The sequence below is a fragment of the Malaclemys terrapin genome, chromosome 2, assembly GCF_027887155.1.
Source record: "Malaclemys terrapin pileata isolate rMalTer1 chromosome 2, rMalTer1.hap1, whole genome shotgun sequence".
Lineage (NCBI taxonomy): Eukaryota > Metazoa > Chordata > Testudines > Emydidae > Malaclemys > Malaclemys terrapin.
Genome location: NC_071506.1, coordinates 53934204 through 53959082, shown reverse-complemented (window position 1 = coordinate 53959082; position 24879 = coordinate 53934204). Strand labels below are relative to the sequence as shown.

The 24879-nt window shown below is 43.7% G+C and overlaps 1 protein-coding gene and 1 long non-coding RNA gene across 3 annotated transcripts in view; one reads left to right on the top strand and one right to left on the bottom strand.

The window, feature by feature from the left end:
- Positions 1–317: 317 nt before the first annotated feature.
- PEX2 (peroxisomal biogenesis factor 2) lies at positions 318–11195 on the bottom strand. Of its 2 annotated transcripts, XM_054020371.1 has the most exons (3): positions 10969–11195; positions 8760–8848; positions 318–1400 (listed from the first exon to the last, which is right to left on the bottom strand). In XM_054020371.1, the coding sequence occupies exon 3, from the start codon at positions 1381–1383 to the stop codon at positions 475–477; it is 909 nt and encodes a 302-aa protein (XP_053876346.1). In that variant the 5' UTR covers positions 1384–1400; positions 8760–8848; positions 10969–11195; the 3' UTR covers positions 318–474. The 2 variants fall into 2 exon arrangements, with proteins under 2 accessions (XP_053876346.1, XP_053876345.1); XM_054020370.1 differs by lacking the exon at positions 8760–8848 and having other exon boundaries at positions 10969–11194.
- A 150-nt stretch (positions 11196–11345) lies between these two features.
- LOC128832771 (uncharacterized) overlaps positions 11346–24879 on the top strand; it is a 44756-nt gene continuing 31222 nt past the window's right edge. The window contains exon 1 of the long non-coding RNA XR_008444049.1: positions 11346–11463. This is a non-coding gene — a long non-coding RNA (uncharacterized LOC128832771). The remainder of the gene's footprint in view (positions 11464–24879) is intronic.

Sequence of the window (24879 nt, the reverse complement as noted above, 5' to 3'; positions counted from 1 at the left end):
ACTGACTTAATGGTGCATAGTGGCAAAAACTGTTTAAAAAGGTAATTTTAAGCCTATTCCCCCAGTAGTAAGAACATGAATTGTTTTTTGCTGATATATCGTGGGGTGCAGCTCTCCATTTTCTTTCGGTGGTCTCACTACTTTATTATAGATGTTAATGAGTTACTTACCTCAAAAGTAGTTTACCAGGAATGTCTTTTATGGCGATTATATAAGGTAGTTGATGAAATATGTGGATAGCTACCAACAATATAGTCCCATGAATCTTTGATTATAATTGGAATAATGGTTAAATTACAATTATTAGTATATGGAAATTAATGTCAATACAGACTTTATTATATCACAGACCTAAGACAGAGAAAGATCAAACTGCTGTAAATAAAGAGGACAATGATCAATTTAATAGGGTTCTGAATAGAGTAGAGTAAACTGTATAATAAAGTATGTGCTTCAAGTGCACTGCAAAAAACTCTAGAGGGTGTGAACTTCAATTTTGTATTTCAATGGCTGAAGATTGTGTGCCTCTGTACCACACTTAGGACAGGTAAAATACATGTCAAATAGGCAGTTGCTTTTAATACAATAGTAGCAGAAAACATGTGAGCAGCCTATGGTATGAGGCATAGTTGGCCACTCCCCACATACAGCACATTCCTTGCAATGTGCTGCTAAAGAGTTTTCGCTATTGGAAAAAACTGCAATAGGCAAAGACCAAGATGAAATTTTGAGTTTGAGCTTTTGCATGTTAATGAGTGGTAGAAGATAGATTAGAAACTCAGCAAAGCCATGCCATAGAAGTTCCCTGTTCATGTAGTCAAACCCTATTTGACGAACATTCTGAGGCCTACAAAAGACAGATCTAATTCCTAAAATACGTTCGGTCAATGTTGCAAATTTTCCTTTCTGAAGGAAAATCAGAAAGTTCAGTAGTCCACAAAGTTTTAAAAGTCCAGCTACAAAATTAATGAAATACTTGGTTTTGAAGAATGACTCTAGTTGGCGACTGCTGAATAGATCATAGCACCTTTCTTCCAACCACCTTCCGCCAACAGTGCATATAAGATACCATAACTTCTGATGTTTGCTCAATGGCTGATATTTCTGTGTTTGAGATAAGTCATTCTTGTACTGAATATTCAGAATAGTCTGTCCCACAGTTGCATTCTTAGAATAGATGGTGAATCTCCACAAGAAAAGCCATAAAAATGCTTTTACTTCTGGTTCAATGTGAGCCAACAGCCCTGGCTTAAATCCATGAAAACAGCTGGAAAACTGGGACCAAACTAGCTGCTCCAAGGCTTTGTTTAGTTCAAGAGCATCCAGCTGACTTATTCTGAGCACAGGGTTCACTCTCTCTGCATTACTGCCATTGGAAGTCATGTCTTCACCACAGCTTTCTAGGAATAAATACAGATAAATTATACTATAAGCTTAACATTTTGCATTGTTAATACTTTAATACAGTTCATATAAAATTGTGAACAACAAAATTGAACAAGAAGCAACAAAGCCATCTCTTTAGGAAATATTAACACAATAGTACACACTGCAACCAGCACCATTTAAGAAGTGTCATATTAATAACTTTCCATCTTAAAATTACTTAAATTGCACTATTATTCCACACAGTAACACAGCTGTATCCTCTTTGAGCTATTCAGGATACTAATCACACATTTAGTGCTTCACTATAAGACTTAATGCACTGCCTGATGCTAGAAGAGTGTTGAAATACTAAAATGAAGAGGAAGATTAGCAACAGTAATTGTAAAACAGTACGCTGGTTTATGGAACTTAATGGGGCAAACAGGTATAGTAAGTAAACTCTTGGGGGAGGGCGGGGGGATGTAGTGAAGACAAACCTTGCCATATCAACACATCACAAGTTGCTGATAAACTATATACTATAGAAATATAGTTAGCGTTAGGTTGGCGACCTTTCAGAAGTGGGGTGACGAGTCTTCGTTTATTCACTCTGATTTAAGGTTTTGCGTGCCAGTAATACATTTTAATGTTTTTAGAAGGTCTCTTTCTATAAGTCTAATACATAATGTAAATAAGGTTTTTAAAACATTAAGAAGCTTCATTTAAAATTAAAATGCACAGCCCCCCAGACTGGTGGCCAGGAACCAGTCAGAGTGCCACTGAAAATCAGCTCGCGTGCCGCCTTTGGCACCCGTGCCATAGAAGGTATTAGGAGATCTGAGAACTATGCATAGAAGAAATATGGAATGTAAACAAGTTGGGGATAATAAAGCCTTTAAAACAAAGACAGTGATATGTTTAAAAATGCTAAAAAGATCAAATAAATATTCTGCACTCACACAAATTATTTTACAATATATCAGTGATGCCTGCATGTATTTTCTAATCTCTTTTGACAGGTGCAGGGTTTTACTACTGGTTGTATAACAATTTTTCTGGCAAGATGATTAATGTATGCTGGTAACATCAACTAATGTGTACTCTTTTCCTGCTTGAGTATTAGAATGAAAAATAAAGTTATCTTAAAAAAAATAAATAGCTTGGTGCATATGTAATCATATTAACAATTCTGTGCAATGGGAAAACAGTAGTATACAGTACAAGGGCATCAAAATCATCTTGTATAAAAGTCATGGCATAACATGTCTCAGAAATGCAGGATTCTGCTGTGGGGTGCCTGATGTAGTGGTCCTTTTACTGAGATACAACAAATAAAAATGAGTTGCTAGGAGGCCTAGTGATCTAATAAGTGCACAGGTTGCTACCACAGATTTGGGGTTTTAAACTGAGTTCCTCACAAAACAGACCAATAGGACTTAATTGCACTGTGGAGGTAGCATGTTCAGTTGATTTAGAAAAGTTGGATAGGAACAGAATGAGTCTCTCCAGAGAACAAAAGCCTGAAATGGAATTTACCAACTCTAGAGGGAGCTGCATCCAGTCCTTATTTGTTAAAGAGAAAGTTGCCATAACCGAGGTTTTTTTTAAGAGGTGAATGAATTCTCCTTGAACACCCCCTCCCGGGGGGGGGGAGGGGAGGGGGGAAAGAGAGGAGAGAAGAGAAGGAGAAATGGGCACGTAAGTAGGGAGAAAAATACTGGCAAAACTGTAACAGTTCCAAAAGCTTTAAAAGTGATCTACATCTGCAATTCAAAGCCCAAATTACAAAAACTTTAGAGCAGTATTCCTTTCTGTACCTACTAGGAGACTTAGGCCTGGTCTACATTTGGGGGGGAGGGGGGAGAATGATCCAAGTTGCACAACTTCAGCTACGTGAATAATGTTGCTGAAGCTGACATACTTCGATCGACTTACCGTGGTGTCTTCACTGCAGTGAGTCAATTGATGCGGCTCCCCCGTCGACTCCGCCTGCGCCTTTTGCAGCGGTGGAGTACAGGAGTCGACGGGAGAGTGCTCGGATCGATTTATTGCATCTAGACTAGACGTGATAAATCTACCTCCACTGGATTGATTGCTACCTGCTGATCCAGCGGGTAGTGTAGACATACCCTTAGTACTATTGCAAGAAACACATTGTTAAGACAAATCTTGCAGTAGATGTGATTAGCTTTTCCATGTGTGCTCGATAGAAACAATATTAAAGTAAAGGAGATCAGAAAAAATTCAAGATGTTGGCATGCTAAGCTTTTTTCTTGTTGCCTATGGGTATATCCAATCCTCAAACTTGGGGTGTAATTCCTAGTTCAAGGAGACATACTTTGTATTAGCTCTGATCAAACTAGCACACTAAAAATAGAGTAGTTGTGGTGGCATGAGCAACAGGAGGGGCTAGACAGCCTGAGTATGTACTTGTCTGAGATGATGGGTACATACTCGAGGAGACTAGCCATTCCCGCTGCTTGCGCTGCCATGAAGTGTAGTCAGACTCCATGGCAGTGGCTAAGAATTCTTCTGTTTAAGTCCTGGAAATGAATTTATATATAAGTACTTCTAGATAATGTAAGCCACAACAGACCATCTATTAGCATGGGCTCTTATCCAGCAAACCACTTAAGCAGATGCATAATTTTGACTTTAATAGGACTATTCACATGCTTAAAGTTATGCACACACTTAAGTGCTTTGTTGGATTGGGGCCATACATCACACTCATTACCCTCCATCACTATGACTGTGTTGAAGAAGCCTGCACTTAACTAGGGTTGTTTGGACATTTAGAATGTATATTAAAGGAAAGATTCTGAAGTTGCTCCCATTGATTTCAATGTTATCCATATGTGAACATCAAAAGGTAGAATTTGAAATGCCTATTCCCATCTGAATGATAAATATGTATGAGAATCTCAATGGTCTTGTGGCTAACTTTTGGTGAAATAATAAGCCTCCACTCCACATATTTCCTGCTTTGCAGCAATGGTGGTTTCTTATTTTACTATGTTTTTATCCACTTTTATTTTTAAACAGTGGCAACATAAAAGGTCTCCTTTGATTACTTTCCCTTCCCCAACAAAGTTATTTCAATGCTTTGTTACATTTCCACTTTGTATTGTTGTCATAGATACTGGCCCTACCATTGGAACAAATATGCAGCCTGGTATCTGTACCAATAAATAAATAAATAAATACACCACCTACAAGTATCATCTTTCAGCTTGTATTTTTTCATTGAAATTCTTCATTTCATATTCTTCTGTTTTATACCGATCTCACCAAGAATCTTGTTTTCCGCCATGCCGCCTAATTAACTTCCATTTCTCCTAGTCCCTACTGCTTGTTATTCTCTTTTCATCATCTTGCTTTAGATCATTTTAAACTAGTGAAGGGACCAGAATTGTATACCCAATAATAAATAAAGACAAACACCAGTGTTAAATTTAAGTACATCACCAGGCTAGGAGTACATGAAGGGAACGCTCAAGGCAAAAATCAAGAACAGATAAACAGTATAGTACAGTCTACTAAAATCAGTGTGATTAAGTTGTTACATAAATGTTAAGACAAAATGATTTAAAACTAAATATTAAGATCTCCTGCTGACATTTTATCACCACAGCCGATTTTTTTTTCTGTGAAATAAAAACAATCAGTTTTCCAATAATAAAGTCTTTTCCTTAAATAAGCCCATGCTTTGCTTTTAGTTTAAAAAAAAAAAATAACCCAAGAATCTCTTCTACAGAGCATTCCAAAATAAAAGATTGTATATCACAAAGAAAATAGGAATTTCTCCAATTAGATTTTAATGCTGTTATTGAGTATTGTACAAATTATGAATGAATATATTTTATTTAGAAACATATTATTGACAGAAATCTATCAATAGTAATGTGAGTATTGTCAAGGGCCTGTCAATATTAATGTAATTATGATTAAGGGGTAACATGGATTTTAGCTATAATACCAAGTAACATCTCCTACATTGCTGCTATCAATATAAGCATTATTATTGACCTGTTCTGAGACACTCAGTACTAGATGTATTACCATTAGGCATATTTGTCAATGCATTCTGCCTACAAACATTCTACGTTTAAATTTACAGCCCTATAACCTTTGTCAGCAGAAATGCACGAATCCAAGTAATCTCTAAAGTATCATTCTCCCCTACCCTGCCCAGCTATTCCCTTGTAATAAACTAATTTCCACAGTTCCAATGTCACTGCCATCTTGCTCCCCCTTTTCTATCATAATCAACAGAAATATTGCATTTACATATTATTTCTATGCATAAGCTTTGATTTAATTAAGTGTTTAAAAAACGTTCAAAAGAAAACATTAATTTTTAAAATGTGTTCTGTTCACAACTGTTGTAATTAAAAACCTCATTTGGAATGTGATCCTGGCATGCTTTAAATTAGTAGGAGCATTCCTGTTGACATAAATGGGTTCAGGATTGAGCACTTTAAAATGATCTCTCTTCTGCAGCAAACTGGGGGGAGGGATAGCTCAGTGGTTTGAGCATTAGCCTGCTAAACCCAGGGTTGTGAGTTCAATCCTTGAGGGGGCCACTTGGGGATATGGGGCAAAAATCAGTACTTGGTCCTGCTAGTGAAGGCAGGGGGCTGGACTCTATGACCTTTCAAGGTCCCTTCCAGTTCTAGGAGATATCCTATCTCCTAGAATTTAAATTAAGTTAGTCTTCATGTCATAAAAAAAACATATAGGAGACAAAACAATGGCATCCTGATGGAATTTAGGAGGATACCTGTTCCAGAAAAAAATCGCAAATACTGGCATTGGAAAACAATTTCATAAAACTTTCACTACTCGATACTGATTAACCCAAGCCTTCATTAGTATACATGGCTATACAGGAGTCCAAGATAAGAAAATATAAAAGAAGTAGCCAATGTCCAAACATTTACTTTAATATCTTAATCATTAAATCACAAAGGAATGCAAGCCCATGGTGTGGACATCAACTAGAACTATCAGCCCCAGATAGTACCCAATAAAACCAGAAGTGAATCATCCCCTTGCATGGAAGGGGGACTTGGACTCCTCTTCAACACTACCCACCCTGAGATTGGGCTCCATACACAGGAACGTGGTAGGCACTGGGCATACTGGGGAATATTCACATCATCTCCCCTCCAGCCCTGTAGGGCCCACCTGGAATAGATAATCAGCAACTCAGGCTCTTTTCTGCAGTCCCCAGCAGGTGTCAGAGGGAAGTGCCTTGTTAGTGCGGATTCAATGGAGCCATATTATGAAGGAGAGGACGCCATGGGGGGCCAGAGCTAGTGCTGAGACACTAGGCTTCCACATAGATAGTATAAGATCCTCCAGGTTTGCAGCTGGCCCAGTCCACTCTCCCCTTTCCCTCCAACTGAGCAACAGTGGAGTATCTGCAAGGGGATCCTCATGGAGATTTCTTCCACCTAAGCCCCCCTCTTTTAGATTTTTCAATGGGAGGGGAAAATGTGGACCTCAGTTTTTAAGACATCACTTTTAAATGAGAGAGAAAAATCATATTCCAAACAATCAGTATTCAAAACTCTTGTTTACACTACAAATGCTTTGAAATTATAGCTAAAACCCTAGTGTAGACCCTTTATGCCGACAGGAGTTTTTCTATTGGCTCAGTAATAGCACCTCTCTCAATGATATTAGCTATTCTGACAGACACTCTTCTGCTAGCATAGCTGTGTCTACAGTGGCAGTTTTACAGGCACAGTTATGTTGGCTGGGGTGTGTGTGTTTTTTTTCACATGCTGACTGACATAGCTATGCTGACAAAACTTTGTAGTGTAGATCTGGCCTTATAAACACAATCTCTGAAAGACTAATGAAAAAAATCTTACACCTTAACATTTGTTTATACACCGTCCAATCTCATCTAGTGAGGGCAGAAGTACCCCCAGCTCAAAGTAATGTTGGGGCCCTGATTGCATTATTTCTTAGCCACTGTAAAATTAATTTGTCATCTGTCATTAGCTCATATAACCTTAAAAATGAATTTCCATAACTAAATTTTTTACACATCAATTAAGTACTTTTTATCATCCAAAAGAATACGGACTTGTTCTCTAACCATAATACTTCACACTTACATAAGGGATATTGGTTTCATTTGTTAGTCTCTAAGGTGCCAAGAACTCCTCGTTGTTTTTGATAAGCGATATTGAATCACTGACAATATCTAATTATTTCTCCCAAAATTCCTGTCCGGCACAGAAGTATTATCTGCATTTTACAAACGGAGAAACTGGTTTAGAGAGGCTAAATAATTTTTCAAACAGAAAGTCAAGTTTAGAATCAAGTTTAGAACTCAGATTACAGATTACTCAACCATTTGCTCATTCCCATCTTTGGTTATAATCATATTGTTTATTCTGTTTCTTCCCCAATTCTTCAGAGTGAACAGAAAACTGATCAAAAGAATGAGACTCTGGCCTTACTACTTCCTATTTAGTGCCAGACCAACAAATTCAAGACACGAGTGCTATTCCCAACTCTAACTCATTAAGCCTAGATGTTGTAAAACAGGACAAGAAATTAGCCACTATTCTGAGGCATCTTAAATATCTAGAGACCACAGGGAAAGACAGAAGTCTGGGGACCCCACGGGTGCTGGGGGGCGGGGGGTGAGGAAAGGGGGGGGAAGTCTGGGGGCACCACAGGTGCTGGGCGGGGTGGTGGGCCACAGCACATGGCCTGGGACTCCTGCTGGTGCTGGGGGTTGACAGGGCTGGCAGACTCACTACCCAGCTCCACGCAGCTTCCTGGAAGCGGACGGCATGTCCCTGCTGCTCCTAGGCCCACAGCATTTGTGCAGGCAGTGAGCCAAATTCTGCTATAAATCCAAAATATGTTCACTGGAGTGAACTCTTCTGGTCTAGTCAATGAAATACATTGCTTTTAGAAGTACAGTACTTTCTTTTAACATAAGTAATGCATGTCTGTCCATTTCATTTTTTTGTTATTGAACATATATTAGGATATGATATCAAAACTGCATGTGTGTCTGGAATCACTAGTCAGACTTAACTGGCCACCTGTTTACATACTGAATTTGCTCATCTCACTCAATGCACACACTTTAAAAAAAAAAAAAAAGTTTAAGCTGTTGTCACTGCCAAGAGATCCTGAAATGGTTTCTGATTAAATAGATATGATAGTTTTGTGTCAAAATAAGTATATCTACTGGTGAGCTTTTGCTTAATGTTAATTAATTTGAAGTGGAAGCTCAATTATCAATTTTTTTCTCTTAAGAGGCAGAAGGTAGAGTATATTTTGTTGCAATACAGCAGAGGTGAAAATGAGGTCCAGGTCCCATATTTTTTCCTTGGTAAACTTTAAAAGGTACTTACTTTGTTCATGTTCTCATGTTTCTTGGCATTGATTGAGCACAGTACATAACCTTCTTGAACTTTCTTCCCCCCCAGGATTCTCTTTCAAGCTGCCAGTGGCAAAAAAAGTAGCATTTGGTAATTTTCTGAACCCCTATTTTAATTTTCTATAGGCACACTTGACCTTCTCTGGTCTTTAAAAGGCCATCTCTTGACTTGCCACCGCCATAGTTAGTGTTACCGTACAAAAGGAGATCCAGAGATTAAAAATGGGAGTGTCAACATCGGAATGCAGGAAAGTGCTTCTCCCATCCTATGCTAGGAAGTCTCTGGAGGAGGCAGAATGATGTACAGTAAGTTTTTTAATTTAGTTTATCCATAAGTCCACATTTGGTTCATATGAATCTTGAATTACAATAAATGTCATTGACCCAGTTCTCTGCACGTGAGTCACTGACTCCTTTATGAAAGAAACCCCTGACTACTAGTAGCTGGATAAAAGGGGATGATCCTTCAATAAATTTCCCTGTTCTGTTCATTCCCTCTCAGTGGTTGGTGCTGATGTTTGTCGGAAGACAGCATACTGGGCTAGATGGACAATTGGTCTGACCCAATATGGCTATTCTCATGTTCTTATTCTTTCAGAAGAAAAAGAGGAATTTATTTTTTTTGTTCCAAGATGATGCTTTTAAGGTGCATATTAATAACTGTAGTGGATATTCCAATATGGATACTATTGACTATTTCCATAAGGAGTGCTGGTGGTGGTGGAGGAGTTAAGTCATAGTTGTCAAACACCTGCTCTGCATAGTTGATCTAGTGCTCCTGACATATCTATGTGGCCTGCATGATCTATTCAGAATCTACTGAAACATAATTTAAAAAAAAAATTCTAGACATCATGGTTATAAAGTTAACCCTCTAACTGCAAAGTGAGTAACTGATGTGATAATTTCATAAGTCTGTGGACAGCCTGAAACAATAGATTTCAGGTATGAATTCCTTCAAGCCAATTAATCTAATGGGAATATTAATTCCAGAGACAAATGCTGACACAAATATAAATATTTAACAATTTTATTGACGATCACTTAATCGGATGAGCTGGGGATGATGAAGACCACACATGAATGGAAATTGGGAGCTACTGCACAGGAAAGAAAATAGAAGAGGGCTATAAATAGAGAAAACAGGATGGGGAAAGAAGAAAAATGTAGAAATTCACTCTATAAAAGGTAGAAATAATGGTGGTCCTAAACGTGAACATTTACCTACTCTGAGATGTTGACTTGTGAGTTAATAACAAAGTTTAATATACTACAACCAGGCCCTTTTCCCTGCACAAACAGTGCACCTCAACCTTTGTGCAAGCTTACCACTGATATCAGGGGCAGAAGTGGACGGAAAGAGAAATAGGAGGGTGATTGCTATGGACTGAAGGGAATGTACAGTCCTAATTTTTTTAACCCTGCTCTATGAATTAAAAATAGAATTCAGCTGTCTTCAAAAATAAGTTTAACATTAGCAGGTTAAGGGATAAAACTGTATTCACTATGTAACCCTCATACTCCACTCAACTGGTCATCAGGAGCCCAAGTGCTGTCCAAGTGAAACCAGAAGGCAGCCATCCTCAGCAGAGAACAGCCCCAATGTGTAATGAGCATAGCAAAGACTACAACCCCAGTATGTAACACCCCATCTTAATCCTAAAGGTCTAGTGGTCAAACCCTGGCCTGCAGGGTTCCTATAGCTGCCACTTTGGACATGGCACATTCCAGGTTGGGTGGGCCCTGTAGTCTCTCCATAGGCCTCCATCAAAGAGAAACGGGCAGGAGATCAAAGGCCGCACAGAAGAGCTAGAGGAGGCTTTCCTATCACCACTGCATTGTGACCCCTGCTGCCAGCCAGTCACCAGTTGGCATAGTTGGAAGCCTATTAAAATTGATGCCAGGCCCAAGTCTTTGACTACGCCAGAGGCAGTGCCTGAGCGCTCCTAGTCCCCCAGGCAGGGGCAGTTCTGGGGCCATTAATGGTGAACTTTTAGGGAGGGGGAGTTGCCTTCCTAGGTCTGAGAAATAAAAACCTGAAATTCACTAGAATAAACAGACCCCTCCCCGCAAGACACTTCCGCTCTGGGCGCCCCCTGGCCCGCCACAGCTTCCCCCTCCCCACTGCCCCGCCGCATCCTTATTCTCCCCCGAACTCCTCCCGCGGTTTGCCCCAGACTGACCTCTGCTGCCGTCCTGGCCGCTGCCCAGAGCAGCCTGGCGCGGAGGGGCGGGCTCGGCCGGCCCGCTCGCCCCCCGGCTTTGAGGCGAGGAGAACCTGAGCTTCCCTCTCCTGGCCTGCTAGTGGGAGGCGAGGCAGCCGGTGAGCCGGCTCCCACTCGCCCCGCCGTGTGGTGCCAGGGCTGGGCACTGTGGCGCGTCTCCCGACCAGGCCGGGCTCAGCTATTAACAGCAAGTTGCAACCCGGATCATAGAGCCCGCGCCTACTGCCTAGAACGGCCGTCACACAGCCCAACAGATACCACAGCTATAGAGTCAGCCGCCTAGAGTGCCCCCGACTAAACAGGAAATGCCATCGAGCAAAGCTTCTCCTCGCCTAACTTAAGGGACCCGGCATAGTAGCCAGGCTCGCGCTTCCGGGGCTGATAGCGGTAACAGCTATTTAAATGACAAACCATTCAACCAATCAAAGGAAGGAGAGCAACTGGCCAATGGGGGTGAGTTTGATAGGAAGCGACTTGACGAGGCCGTGTGGGAGGAGGGGAGCGCGGTAAACTCTGGGGAGAGGGCTGGAGGCTGCGCGGCCTGCCCGGGCGCCTGCCCCGACTGTTGCTTTAATGTGCGGTCTGCGTTTCCTTCCTTCTCCTGCCACCCTTTAAAACGGTGTGTTTTGTAGCAGCGGCACGTCCCCGCCCCGCCCCCTCCGGCTTCCGCCAAAATCACCCCCCCCCCGGCAAAATCACCCCGTCCCCAACCCGCCCCCTCCGGCTTCCGCCAAAATCACCCCCCCCCCCGGCAAAATCACCCCCGTCCCCAACCCTCCCCCCCCGGCCTCCGCCAAAATAACCCCCTCCCCCGGCAAAATCACCCCGGTCCCCAACCCGCCCCCATCCGGCCTCCGCCAAAATAACCCCCTCCCCCGGCAAAATCACCCCGGTCCCCAACCCGCCCCCCCCCGGCAAAATCACCCCCGTCCCCAACCCGCCCCCTCAGGCCTCCGCCAAAATCATCCCCCCCCCCCGGCAAAATCACCCCCGTCCCCAACCCGCCCCCTCCGGCAAAATCACCCCCGTCCCCAACCCACCCACCCCCCGGCCTCCGCCAAAATCACCCCCCCCACTGCAAAATCACCCCCGTCCCCAACCCGCCCCCCTCCGGCCTCTGCCAAAATCACACACCCCCCACTGCAAAATCACCCCCGTCCCCAACCCACCCCCCTCCGGCCTCTGCCAAAATCACCCCCGTCCCCAACCCGCCCCCTCCGGCCTCCGCCAAAATCACCCCCCCACTGCAAAATCACCCCCGTCCCCAACCTGCCCCCCTCCGGCCTCCGCCAAAATCACCACCCCCCCCACAGCAAAATCACCCCCGTCCCCAACCCGCCCCCTCCGGCTTCCGCCAAGACCACCTCCCCCCCGCAGCAAAATCACCCCCGTCCCCAACCCGCCCCCTCCGGCAAAATCACCCCCCCCCCAGCAAAATCACCCCCGTCCCCAACCCACCCCCATCCGGCCTCCGCCAAAATCACCCCCCTGTGGCAAAATCACCTCTGTCTCCAACCCGCCCCCCGCCGGCCTCCGCCAAAATCACCCCCGTCCCCAACCCGCCCCCTCCGGCCTCTGGCAAAATCACCACCCCCCCACGGCAAAATCACCCCCATCCCCAACCCGCCCCCTCCGGCCTCCGCCAAAATCACCCCTCCCCCCACGGCAAAATCACCCCCGTCCCCAACCCGCCCCCCTCCGGCCTCCACCAAAATCACCCCCCACCTGGCAAAATCACCCCTGTCCCCAACCCGCCCCCCTTCGGCAAAATCACCCCCCCCCGGCAAAATCACCCCCGTGCCCAACCTGCCCCCCTCCGGCCTCCGCCAAAATCTCCCTCCCCGCCGGCAAAATCACCCCCGTCCCCAACCCGCCTCCCTCTGGCCTCCGCCAAAATCACCCCCCCCGGCAAAATCACCCCCGTCCCCAACCTGCCCCCCTCCGGCCTCTGCCAAAATCACCCCCCCCCTGGCAAAATCACCCCCGTCCCCAACCCGCCCCCCCCGGCCTCCGCCAAAATCACACACCCCCCCGGCAAAATCACCCCCGTCCCCAACCCTCCCCCCCCGGCCTCCGCCAAAATCACACCTCCCCCCCGGCAAAATCACCCCGGTCCCCAACCCGCCCCCATCCGGCCTCCGCCAAAATAACCCCCTCCCCCGGCAAAATCACCCCGGTCCCCAACCCGCCCCCCCCCGGCAAAATCACCCCCGTCCCCAACCCGCCCCCTCCGGCAAAATCACCCCCGTCCCCAACCCACCCACCCCCCGGCCTCCGCCAAAATCACCCCCCCCCACTGCAAAATCACCCCCGTCCCCAACCCGCCCCCCTCCGGCCTCTGCCAAAATCACACTCCCCCCACTGCAAAATCACCCCCGTCCCCAACCCACCCCCCTCCGGCCTCTGCCAAAATCACCCCCGTCCCCAACCCGCCCCCTCCGGCCTCCGCCAAAATCACCCCCCCACTGCAAAATCACCCCCGTCCCCAACCTGCCCCCCTCCGGCCTCCGCCAAAATCACCACCCCCCCCACAGCAAAATCACCCCCGTCCCCAACCCGCCCCCTCCGGCTTCCGCCAAGACCACCTCCCCCCCGCAGCAAAATCACCCCCGTCCCCAACCCGCCCCCTCCGGCAAAATCACCCCCCCCCCAGCAAAATCACCCCCGTCCCCAACCCACCCCCATCCGGCCTCCGCCAAAATCACCCCCCTGTGGCAAAATCACCTCTGTCTCCAACCCGCCCCCCGCCGGCCTCCGCCAAAATCACCCCCGTCCCCAACCCACCCCCCTCCGGCAAAATCACCCCCGTGCCCAACCTGCCCCCCTCCGGCCTCCGCCAAAATCTCCCTCCCCGCCGGCAAAATCACCCCCGTCCCCAACCCGCCTCCCTCTGGCCTCCGCCAAAATCACCCCCCCCGGCAAAATCACCCCCGTCCCCAACCTGCCCCCCTCCGGCCTCTGCCAAAATCACCCCCCCCTGGCAAAATCACCCCCGTCCCCAACCCGCCGCCCCCGGCAAAATCACCCCCCCCCGGTAAAATCATCCCCAACCCGCCGCCTCCTCCGGCCTCCACCAAAATCACCCTCTCCCCGGCAAAATCACCCCCCCGTCCCCAACCAGGCCCATTCGGACCCCTAAAAATCTCCCCCGGTTCCAACCCCCAAGAAAATCTCCCCCGCCATCAACCTCCTCCCCCCCCGTTCCAACTCTGTCTCTGCCCCTGGCAAAGTTACCCTCTGGCCCGGTCCAGCCCTTTCAAACGCAAATCACCATCCTCACATTTGGGGGCTTTCACCCCTCACTCCCCCCCGGTCCATCCCACGTCCTGTTACTGGCAGGATAAGCAAACACGTGCGTTTTGTTGCTCTCTGTGAAGCCTTATCCATCCCCACCTGCCCCCGCTCTACCTGCAGCAAAAGAGCTGCTCTCCCACCATAAAGTCTCCCCCCTCCCCCCGATTGTATAGGTGGAAAAAGCTTGGTGTGTGTGTGTGAAATGGCTAATCAAGGTGGTGAGAATCTGTGCAGACTAAATGTTCTAGGAGGTGATGGAGATAAAGTAACATGGGGAAGATATAGCAGAGAAGGGGATACAGCTGCAGATACTTGTCCAGGACGCACAGATGAGTAGTTTACTGAAAAAGTGCACTTGGCTTCATGAGAATCTGAGCAGACTAGAGAGGAGAGATGGCAACAACCAATAAAGAGGTGCTGAAGACAAGCATTTCGACACCAACACCGCCCCACCTACCTAAACTGTTGATAGATTTCTTTACCATTACATGACCCAAAGCACTTGACATGCCACTGAAATGCAGCCATCACTGGGGTGAATGTTTAATTGAGGCATATAATGAATCTTATTATTTATATATGGTAGCACCTTTGAATTGCAATCAAAGATAAGGGCTCCATTGTGCTAGGCACTGTACAGACATGTTGCAAGGAAGGCAGTCACCATATAAGATACTTACAAAAAGCCCACTTCCTCCCCATCAACAAACAAAACCAAACCAGCTACTGTGTGACAAATCAGATATAGAATCATAGAAGTGGAAGGGACCTTGAGGGTCATATAGTCCAGTCCCCTGCACTCATGGCAGGACTAAGTATTATCTAGATCATTCCTGACAGGTGTTTGTCTCACCTGCTCTTAAAAATCTCCAATGATGGAGATTCCACAACCTTCCTAGGCAATTTATTCGAGTGTTTAACCATCCTGACAGTTAGGAAGTTTTTCCTAATATCCAACCTAAACCTCCCATGCTGCAATTTAAGCCCATTGATTCTTGTCCAATCTTCAGAGGTTAAGAAAAATTTTTTTTTCTTCCTCCTCCTTGTAACAACCTTTTACATACTTGAAAACTGTTCTCATGTCCCATCTTGGTCGTCTCTTTTCCAGACTAAAAAAATCCAGTTTTTTCAATCTTCCTCCATAGGTCATGTTTTTGAGACCTTTAATAATTTTTGTTGTTCTTCTCTGGACTCTCTCCAATTTGTCCACATCCTTCCTGAAATGTAGCGTCCAGAACTGGACACAATACCCCAGTTGAGACCTAATCAGCGTGGAATAGAATGGAAGAATTACTTCTTGCTTACAACACTCCTTCTAATATATCCGAGAAGCATGTTCACTTTTTTTGCAACAGCGTTACACTGTTGACTCATATTTAGCTTGTGGGACACTATGACCCCCAGATCCCTTTCTGCAGTACCCCTTCCTAGGCAGTCATTTCTCATTTTGTATGTGTGCAATTGATTGTTCCTTCCTAAGTGGAGAACTTTGCATTTGTCCTTATAGGATGAAATTCAATTTACTTCAGACCATTTCTCCAGTTTGTCCTATCCTCCAAAGCACTTGCAACCCCTCCCATCTTGGTATTGTCTGCAAACTTTATAAGTGTACTCTGTATGCCATTATCTAAATCATTGATGAACATATTGAATGGAACTGGACCCAGAACTGATCCCTGTGGGACCCCACTCGTTATGCCTTTCCAGCATGACTGTGAACTACTGACAACTACTCTCTGGGAACGGTTTTCCAACCAGTTTTGCGCTCAACTTATAGTAGCTCCATCTAGTTACATTTCCCTAGTTTGTTTATGCATTCTCACTTCTATTTTCTTCTGACGCACCTAATTGCTCTTGCTATCCTTACTGGTGTGTTAGTATGGAAATCAACCTAGTAGCATGAGAAAATGTAGATCCGCTGTCTAGTAATATAACTCCACTTCAGGACACCGCATGTATGAAGATGTGTACCTAACAACTCCATTCCGGATCAGACCACTTTTACAGATTAAGTAGCTGGAACTGATTTGTACATTTATACAAAATTTAAGGAAGAGAAGCTGTAAATTGCATTGCTGGAAATTGAAGAGTAAAGACTTACCGGTGCTTAAGTTACAATACCATTCTCATCAAGAAGTAGATGGCTAATACAGTGAGATATTTTCTATTTCCAGTTTGAAAAATTTTCCACTCTGTCTTTCTTCAACCATAGTTCTTGAACTGTGTTCATCTACTGCATTTTTGAGTGTCTTTACAGAAAATGAAAATAATTAAACTCTTGATCTGTGATATGTCCATGTAGCGTATTTCAGAGATCAGTAGTGCCGTCACTTTGCCGTTAATACTCAACACAGACAGCAAAGAAGCACAACTAAGGAACTGGAATTTGAGGAGGGAGTGAGGGATGGAGGGGGGAAAAAGTAAAATAAGATACATACCTTTCATTCATGCCTAGTATTCCTTGTCACATTTCCCCTTCCTACCCCCTAACACTTGAACGACATGATAGAAAAATGCCCCCATTCCCCATTAAAAAAACACCCTAAAATTTTTCTACTACTTTGAGTGCTTAGTGTTGGTTTAAAAAGCAAAGATTTTCTATAGATTTAGTAGCCTGTATGCTGAAGAGGCCTCTGTGCTTGCCTAGTAAGTACTCTTCATAAACATTTTTAGAATATTTGACCTTAAGCATGACCTGAAGATTTATAGGTATACATTGTATTACTTTAAGTGGGCCCATTTTCCCCCTCAATGCACATGTGACTTCCATTAAGGCTAATGGGAGTAAGGTGTGTGCCTAAAGGTTAGAAGAAACTTCTAAAGGTGCTGTTAGGCTCTGTTGTATTATTGATCTCATAACTGCTGAGGTGCTGCTTCTTCATATGGAAGCAAACTAATTTAAAAATCCTATTGTATCTTGGGATAACAACATACCTGGAATATATAATGTGTATGTTTCTTTGAGTTCTCTAATACTTAGATGCAGTGGGCCAAATTAAAGGTGTAGTTTAAGCCCTAACTCTGAACTTTCTTGCTTGAAAGTGTCTTTTGCAACTTCAAAGTTATGTTAAGTTTTACTTTTTCAGTGTTTATCAATTACCTCTAGTCAAGGGGATAGAGTTTGTTCTTTTAAAATATAAAATATATACATTGAAAAGGACATGAGATGTAAAATAAATCAATCAAGAGGATTTAGTGGATTTGTGCCCCAAGGAAGAGCAGTTGTTATTGTTTGTACATTTATACAAAATTTAAGAGAGAAGAAGCAGTAAATTGCATGCAGTGAACATGATTTCTCCTCTTTCTTTTTAATAAGCTTATATAGAATACAAACTGAATACCAGTAGTAAACATATTTGGCCCTCTCAATAGGACATTTGAGCATTATGCGTGACATATGACAAAACTCACGTACTTTGAAAAAAAGCAATGACATGACCCTTGGGGTAAATTTGTTGTCTGTAGTGTGTGTATTTGTGGAGTGCTTGCTGCTTGACTGAAATATACAGTGTGGTCTGTTTGGAGGACTGTGTGCTGAGCCTAGAGGCCTGCTAAGCAAGGCTGAGAGCTTCTTAACGAGGCTTTGAACCCTAAGCCCTTTAGCACCCCTCAACCCTTAACCAGGGGGCGGGGCTACTGAGGAAGACCAGGGCTTTAAAAAGCCCGCTCCTAAGCGACCAGAGGAGCTAGCGAACAGGGGTGTTTTGTGAGGGAGTTTAGTGGGAGAGTGGGGGGGCTAGATACACTTAACATTCTTTAAACTTAAGGCCAAATACACCCCCGATAAAAACAAAACAACAACAACAAAGGAACGAGCTGCAGGCAGAATGAGGGAGAATGAGAATGCAGGCAGAAGTCCAGCAACAGAGTGGGGGCTATCCAGTTTATTGTACTCAATACAGCATGTATGATTATCTGTCGTATGGGCAGGTTGCATATGTGTGCATTAGGAGCAAGGAGCCCCTGGCCCTCAGAGACTGTGTATGGGCTTTGGAGATCAGAATGTCTGAACTGGAGGAGCTAAAGGAGACAGGTACATACATGAGGCTTTCCGGGACACAGTAGAATGGTCCCACCCTGGTCTGACAGCCTATGTGCTGTTGAGGAGGATGAAAGTCTTGGGGAAGGAGAACATCCAACTGGAGTAGAGGGAAACGATCCCATAGTTGGGATCCTCCTTCCAGATGATATTGTGGTATCCTCTCACACTGAGGATACCTCTCCAAGGGAGGGAACTCCAGTTATTGGGAAGAGACTGGTAATAGTTATGGGGGATTCAATTGTTAGAAACATAGATAGTTGGGGTTGGGATGACCGGGAGAATTGCATGGTGACTTGCCTGCCTGGTACAAAGGCTGTGGCTCTCTCGAGATATCTAGATAGACTTATGTGTAGTGCTGGGGAGAAGCCGGTGGTCGTGGAGCATGTAAGTATCAATTGTGAGCCTACACCCCATATTCTTCATAGAGATATGTCATATTTATATCATAAGCATAACTAAGATAAGTGTTATGCAAGATGGGTCATGTGAGGTATCATTGGAAAGGTTCTGATTTACTGAAATCGATTATCCTATTTGTATGCATGTATCATTTCTGTATCTGAAGTTAGGAATATTGATATGTAACAATTACAATTGTGTTTACATTTGGGGAATGCCCACCAGACAGTATGCAATCAGCCTGGATGGGCCATTTGGGAGAACAATAGGACTCTGAAGATGCCAATCTCCCACCTTCCTGAGAAGTTTCCTGGAATGCTGTGATCATGTCACTTGGTACTGGAATACATCTTGGACTTCTGATATTTTTCCATTGGGGGGGTGAGGGAATTGCACTGAGAGACAAAAGATTCCCACCATATGTAAATCCTATTTAAGGCAGGGAAGTGAGGTAATCAGGGTTCTTCTCCACTGCCCTCCCAGCCAAGAAGGAAGACTGCTGAAAACACCTGAAGAAACAAAGGAACTAAGCTCGGGGGGTTGGGAGGCAGGGGCTGAGCCCAGGTGAGAAAGGTCTAACCTGTGAAAGAAATACCTGGAGATCTAAGCTGCAAGCAGTGCAGTTTACCTTCAAGAAACTCTACAACCTACATAAAACAACACTTAGGGTGAGAATTTGCTACTATTAACCAGTAAATTTAGTGTATTAAGCTTCGTTTGCATGTTTTGTTTCATTTGCTCAGTAATTTGCTTTCATCTGTTTGCTATCCCTTATAATCACTTACAATTTATCCTTTGTACTTAATAAATTTGTTTTCTAAATCCCAGTTTGTGCAGTTCATAATAGGGGTGGGGGTAGGGGGAAAACTGTGCATATCTTCCTTCACATTGAGGGAGGGAGTGAATTTCATGAGCTTACGCTATACAGTTTTCTGTGCAGTGCAAGATAATACAATTTTGGGTTTATACTCCAGAGGTGATGTGCACTTGAGTGCTGGGCAATTTCCTAGCAGAGGTGATTGTAGTGTCTGTATGATTATACAGCTGGGTTTGTTCCTACCTGTGTTTACTGGAGGAGGCCAGAGAGCCTAGTTCAGCAAAACAGTGTAGGAGAGTCCAGGCTGGTGGAGGAGGTGGGCTCTGAAACCCCAGTACATCAGGTGGCATCCTGGAAGCGGGGTCCAACCCATCATACCAATGACATAGAGAAGGATAGGAGAGAGGTCCTGGAGGCCAGATTTAGGCTTTTAGGCAAGATATTGAAGTCCAGGACCTCCATAGTAGTTTCTCTTAAATGGTTCCAGTTCCACATGCACGGCCAGTTAGACAGGCAAAACTGCAGGGTCTCAATGCATGGATGAGATGATGGTGTAGGGAGGAGGGGTTTAGATTTATTAGGAACTGGGGGAACTTTTGGGAAAGGGGGAGCCTATACAGGAAAGATGGGCTCCGCCTAAACCAAAATGGAACCAGGTTGCTGGCACTTAAAATTAAAGTTTGTAGAGCAGTTTTTAAACTAAGGGCTGGGGGAAAGTTGACAGGTGCGAAGGAGCATATAGTTCGGACAGAGACATACCTTAGGGGAGGATCTACTAATGGAGATTCTTTCCATCCAATTTAGGAGGGGAGGATACAAGATGATAAAGTACGGGTAGGATCTGATGAGAAGGTCAAATGAAAAAGAGTCCCATTCAATTACAGATACCCCCCCCGACTTATGCAATCATTCCATTCCGGAAAGCCTTGCGTAACTCGAATTTTGTGTAAGTCGGAAACGTATACCTGTATGTTACGCAAAAATTTCCACAACTCGAAAATCCTATTTCTGGCTTATGAAACTTTTCCCGTAAGTGCAAATTTGCGTAAGTTGGGTCTTCTGTAACCCGGGGAGCATCTGTACATCATGCAATGGCAGACAGGTAAAAAGTGACAAGTTTTTAAAGTGCTTATATACAAATGCTAGATGTCTAAATAATAAGATGGGTGAACTAGAGTGCCTCGTATTAAATGAGGATATTGATATAATAGGTATCACAGAAACTTTGTGGAATGAGGATAATCAATGGGACACAGTAATACCAGGGTACAAAATATATCGGAAGGACAGAACAGGTCTTGCTGGTGGGGGAGTGGCAGTATATGTGAAAGAAAGCATTGAATCAAATGAAGTAAAAATCTTGAATGAACCAAACTTTGACTTAGAATCTCTATGGATAGCGTTTTCATGCTCAAATAATAAGAATACAGTAGTATGGATATACTACCGGCCATCTGACAAGGATGGTGATAGTGACTGTGAAATGCTCAGGGAGATTAGAGAGGCTATAAAAATAAAAAAAACCCTCAATAATAATGGGAGATTTCAACTATCCACATATTGACTGGGTACATGACACCTCAGATGGGTTACAGAGATAAAGTTTCTTGACACCTTAAATTACTACTACTTGGAGCAGCTAGTCCTGGAATCCACAAGAAGAGAGGCAATTTTTGATTTAGTCCTAAGTGGAGCACAGGATCTGTTCCAAGAGGTGAATATAACTGGACCTCTTGGTAATAGTGACCATAATATAATTAAATTAACATCCCTTTGGCGGGGAAAACTCCACAGCAGCCCAACATGGTACCATTTAATTTCGGAAAAGGGAACTACACAAAAATGAGGAATTTAGTTAAACAGAAATTAAAAGGTATAGTGCCAAAAGTGAAATGTCTGCAACCTGCGTGGAAACTTTTTAAAGACACCAACTTAAATGTATACCCCAAATTAAAAAACATAGAGAATCAAAGTGCCATCATGGCTAAACAACAAAGTAAAAAGAGCAGTGAGGCAAAAAGGCATCCTTTAAAAAGTGGAAGTTAAATACTAGTGAGGAAAATAAAAAGGAGCATAAACTCTGGCAAGTGAAGTATAAAAATATACTTAGGAAGGCCAAAGAAGAATTTGAGGAACAGTTAGCCAAAGACTCAAAAAATAATAGCAAAAATGTTTTTAAGTACATCAGAAGCAGGAAGCCTGCTAAACAACCAGTGAGGCCATTGGATGATCGAGAGGCTAATGGAGCACGCAAGGACAATAAGGCCATTGTGGAGAAATTAAATGAATTATTTGCTTTGATCTTCACTGCTGAGGATGTGAGGGAGATCCCTAAACTTGAGCCAGTCTTTTTAGGTGACAAATCTGAGGAACTGTCCCAGATTGAGGTGTCATTATCAATTTGTTCCAAAACTTCCTCCAAACTGCAATAAGTCACCAAGACCAGATGGTATTCATCCAAGAGTGCTGAAGGAACTCAAATGTGAAATTGTAGAACTATTAACTGTGGTTTATAATCTATCATTTAAATTAGGTTCTGTACCAAATGACTGCAGGATAGCTAATGTGACGTCAATTTTTAAAAAGGGTTCCATTGGCAAGTACAGGCTGTCATGTTATTGACTTGAACTGGGACCATATAGAACATGGTTGCAACCAAGATCCTGTAGTTGCACCAAATCTGGTATAAAGGAGGTCAAATAAGGTGTCTAAGACAAGGTTATGGTTTGCTGGTTATGATTATGCTATCTGTATGCATCTATCATTTTTGTATTTAAAGTTATAAGTATTGGCTCTATATTGTCTGTATTTCAAAATTATGCTGTGCTTCTGGGTGACACCCCAGATAAGTTGGTGTCAGTTCTGCCTAGCCTGTTTGATGGCCCATTAAGGACCATCGGTTATACAATTGACCCATTGAGAGAGGCAAATAGGCCTTGTAACTCAGCAAAGTATGCAGGGACTTGCCCATGTGACTCCAGACTCCATTTTGCTGTAATTTTCCACAGTAAGGACAAAGAGGTGTTCTTACACCTGGAAAAGACTATAAAAGGCTGTCAAGTATCAGATGGGTAGCCGTGTTAGTCTGAATCTGTAAAAAAGCAACAGAGGGTCCTGTGGCACCTTTAAGACTAACGGAAGTATTGGGAGCATTAGCTTTCGTGGGTAAGAACCTCACTTCTTGCATCTGAAGAAGTGAGGTTCTTACCCACGAAAGCTTATGCTTCCAATACTTCTGTTAGTCTTAAAGGTGCCACAGGACCCTCTGTTGCTTTTGATAAAAGGCTGATGCCTTATCTCCGTCTTGTCTTCAATCCTGCTTCATACCTCTGGAGGGACTTTGCTACAAACGGAAGCTCTACACAAAGGACTGATGACCCATCCCAGCTGTGAATGCACTCCAGAGACTTGATTTGAACCTGCAGTTTATTCCATCACTGCTACGAGCCTGAACCAAGAACTTTGCCATTACTGTATGTAATTGATTCCATTTAACCAATTCTAGCTCTCATCTATATATTTTTTCCTTTTATGAATAAACCTTTAGATTTTAGATTCTAAAGGATTGGCACCAGCGTGATTTGTGGGTAAGATCTGATTTGTATAGTGACCTGGGTCTGGGGCTTGGTCCTCTGGGATCAAGAGAACCTCTTTTCTTTTACTGGGGTATTGGTTTTCATAACGATTTGTCCCCATAACGAGTGGTGCTGGTGGTGATACTGGGAAACTGGAGTGTCTAAGGGAATTGCTTGTGTGACTTATGGTTAGCCAGTGGGGTAAAACCAAAGTCTTCTCTGTTTGGCTGGTTTGGTTTGCCTTGGTGTGTGTAGAAACCCCAGCCTTGGGCTGTAACTGCCCTACTTTAAGCAATTTGTCCTGAATTGGCACTCTCAGTTGGGTCCTGCCAGAACCAGCATCGTTACACAGGCCAATAAGCCTGACTTCAGTACCAGAGAAATTGGTTGAAACTATAGTAAAGAACAGAATTGTCAGACACCTAGATGAACATAATTTGCTGGGGAAGAGTCAACATGGTTTTTGTAAAGGAAAATCATGCCTCACCAGTTTACTAGAATTCTTTGGGGGAGTCAACAAGCATGTGGACAAGGGTGATCCAGTTGATATAGTATATTTAAATTTTCAGAAAGCCTTTGACAAGGTCCCTCCCCACAGGCTCTGAAGCAATGTAAGCTGTCATGGGATAAGAGGAAAAGTCCTCATGGATTGGCAACTGGTTAAAAGATAGGAAACAAAGGGTAAGTATAAATGGTCAGTTTTCAGACTGGAGAGAGGTATATAGTGGTGTCCCCCAGGTGTCTGTATTGGGACCAGTAGTATTCAACATATTCATAAATGATCTGGAAAAGGGGGTAAACAGTGAGGTGGCAAAATTTGTAGATGATACAAAACTACTCAAGATAGTTAAGTCCAAAGCACACTGAAGAGCTACAAAGGTATCTCACAAAACTGGATGACTGGGCAACAAAATGGCAGATGAAATTCAATGTTGATAAATGCAAAGTAAATACACATTGGAAAACATAATCCCAACTATACATATAAAATAATGGGATCTAAATTAGCTCAAGAGAGATCTTGGCATCCTTGTGGATAGTCGTCTGAAAATATCCACTCAATGTGCAATGGCAGTCAAAAAAGCAGAATGTTGGGAATCATTAAGAAAGCGATAGTTAATAAGACAGAAAATATCATATTGCCTCTATATAAATCCATGGTACGCTCACATCTTGAATACTGTGTGCACATGTGGTCGCCCCATCTCAAAAAAAGATTCAGAAAAGGGCAACAAAAATGATTATGGGTATGGAACAGCTTCCATATGAGGAGAGATTAATAAGATTGGGATTTTTCATCTTGGAAAAGAGACGACTAAAGTGGGATATGATAGAGGTCTATAAAATCATGACTGGTGTGGAGAAAGTTAATAAGGAAGTCACTTTTCCTTATTTAAACAAAAACTAGGGGTCATCAAATGAAACTAATAGGCAGCAGATTTAAAACAAACAAAAAGAGGTATTTCTTCACACAATGCACAGTCAACCTGTGGAACTCTTTGCCAGAGGATATTGTGAAGGCCAAGACTGTAACAGGGTTCAAAAAAGAACTAGATAAATTAATGGAGGATAGGTCCATCAATGGCTATTAGCTAGGATGGGCAGGGACATGGTCCCTAGTCTCTGTTTGCCAGAAGCTGGGAATGGGCGACGGGATGAATCACCTAATGATTACCAGTTCTGTTCATCCCCTCTAGGGCACCTGGCCTTGGCCACTGTCAGAAGACAGGTGATTGTGCTTG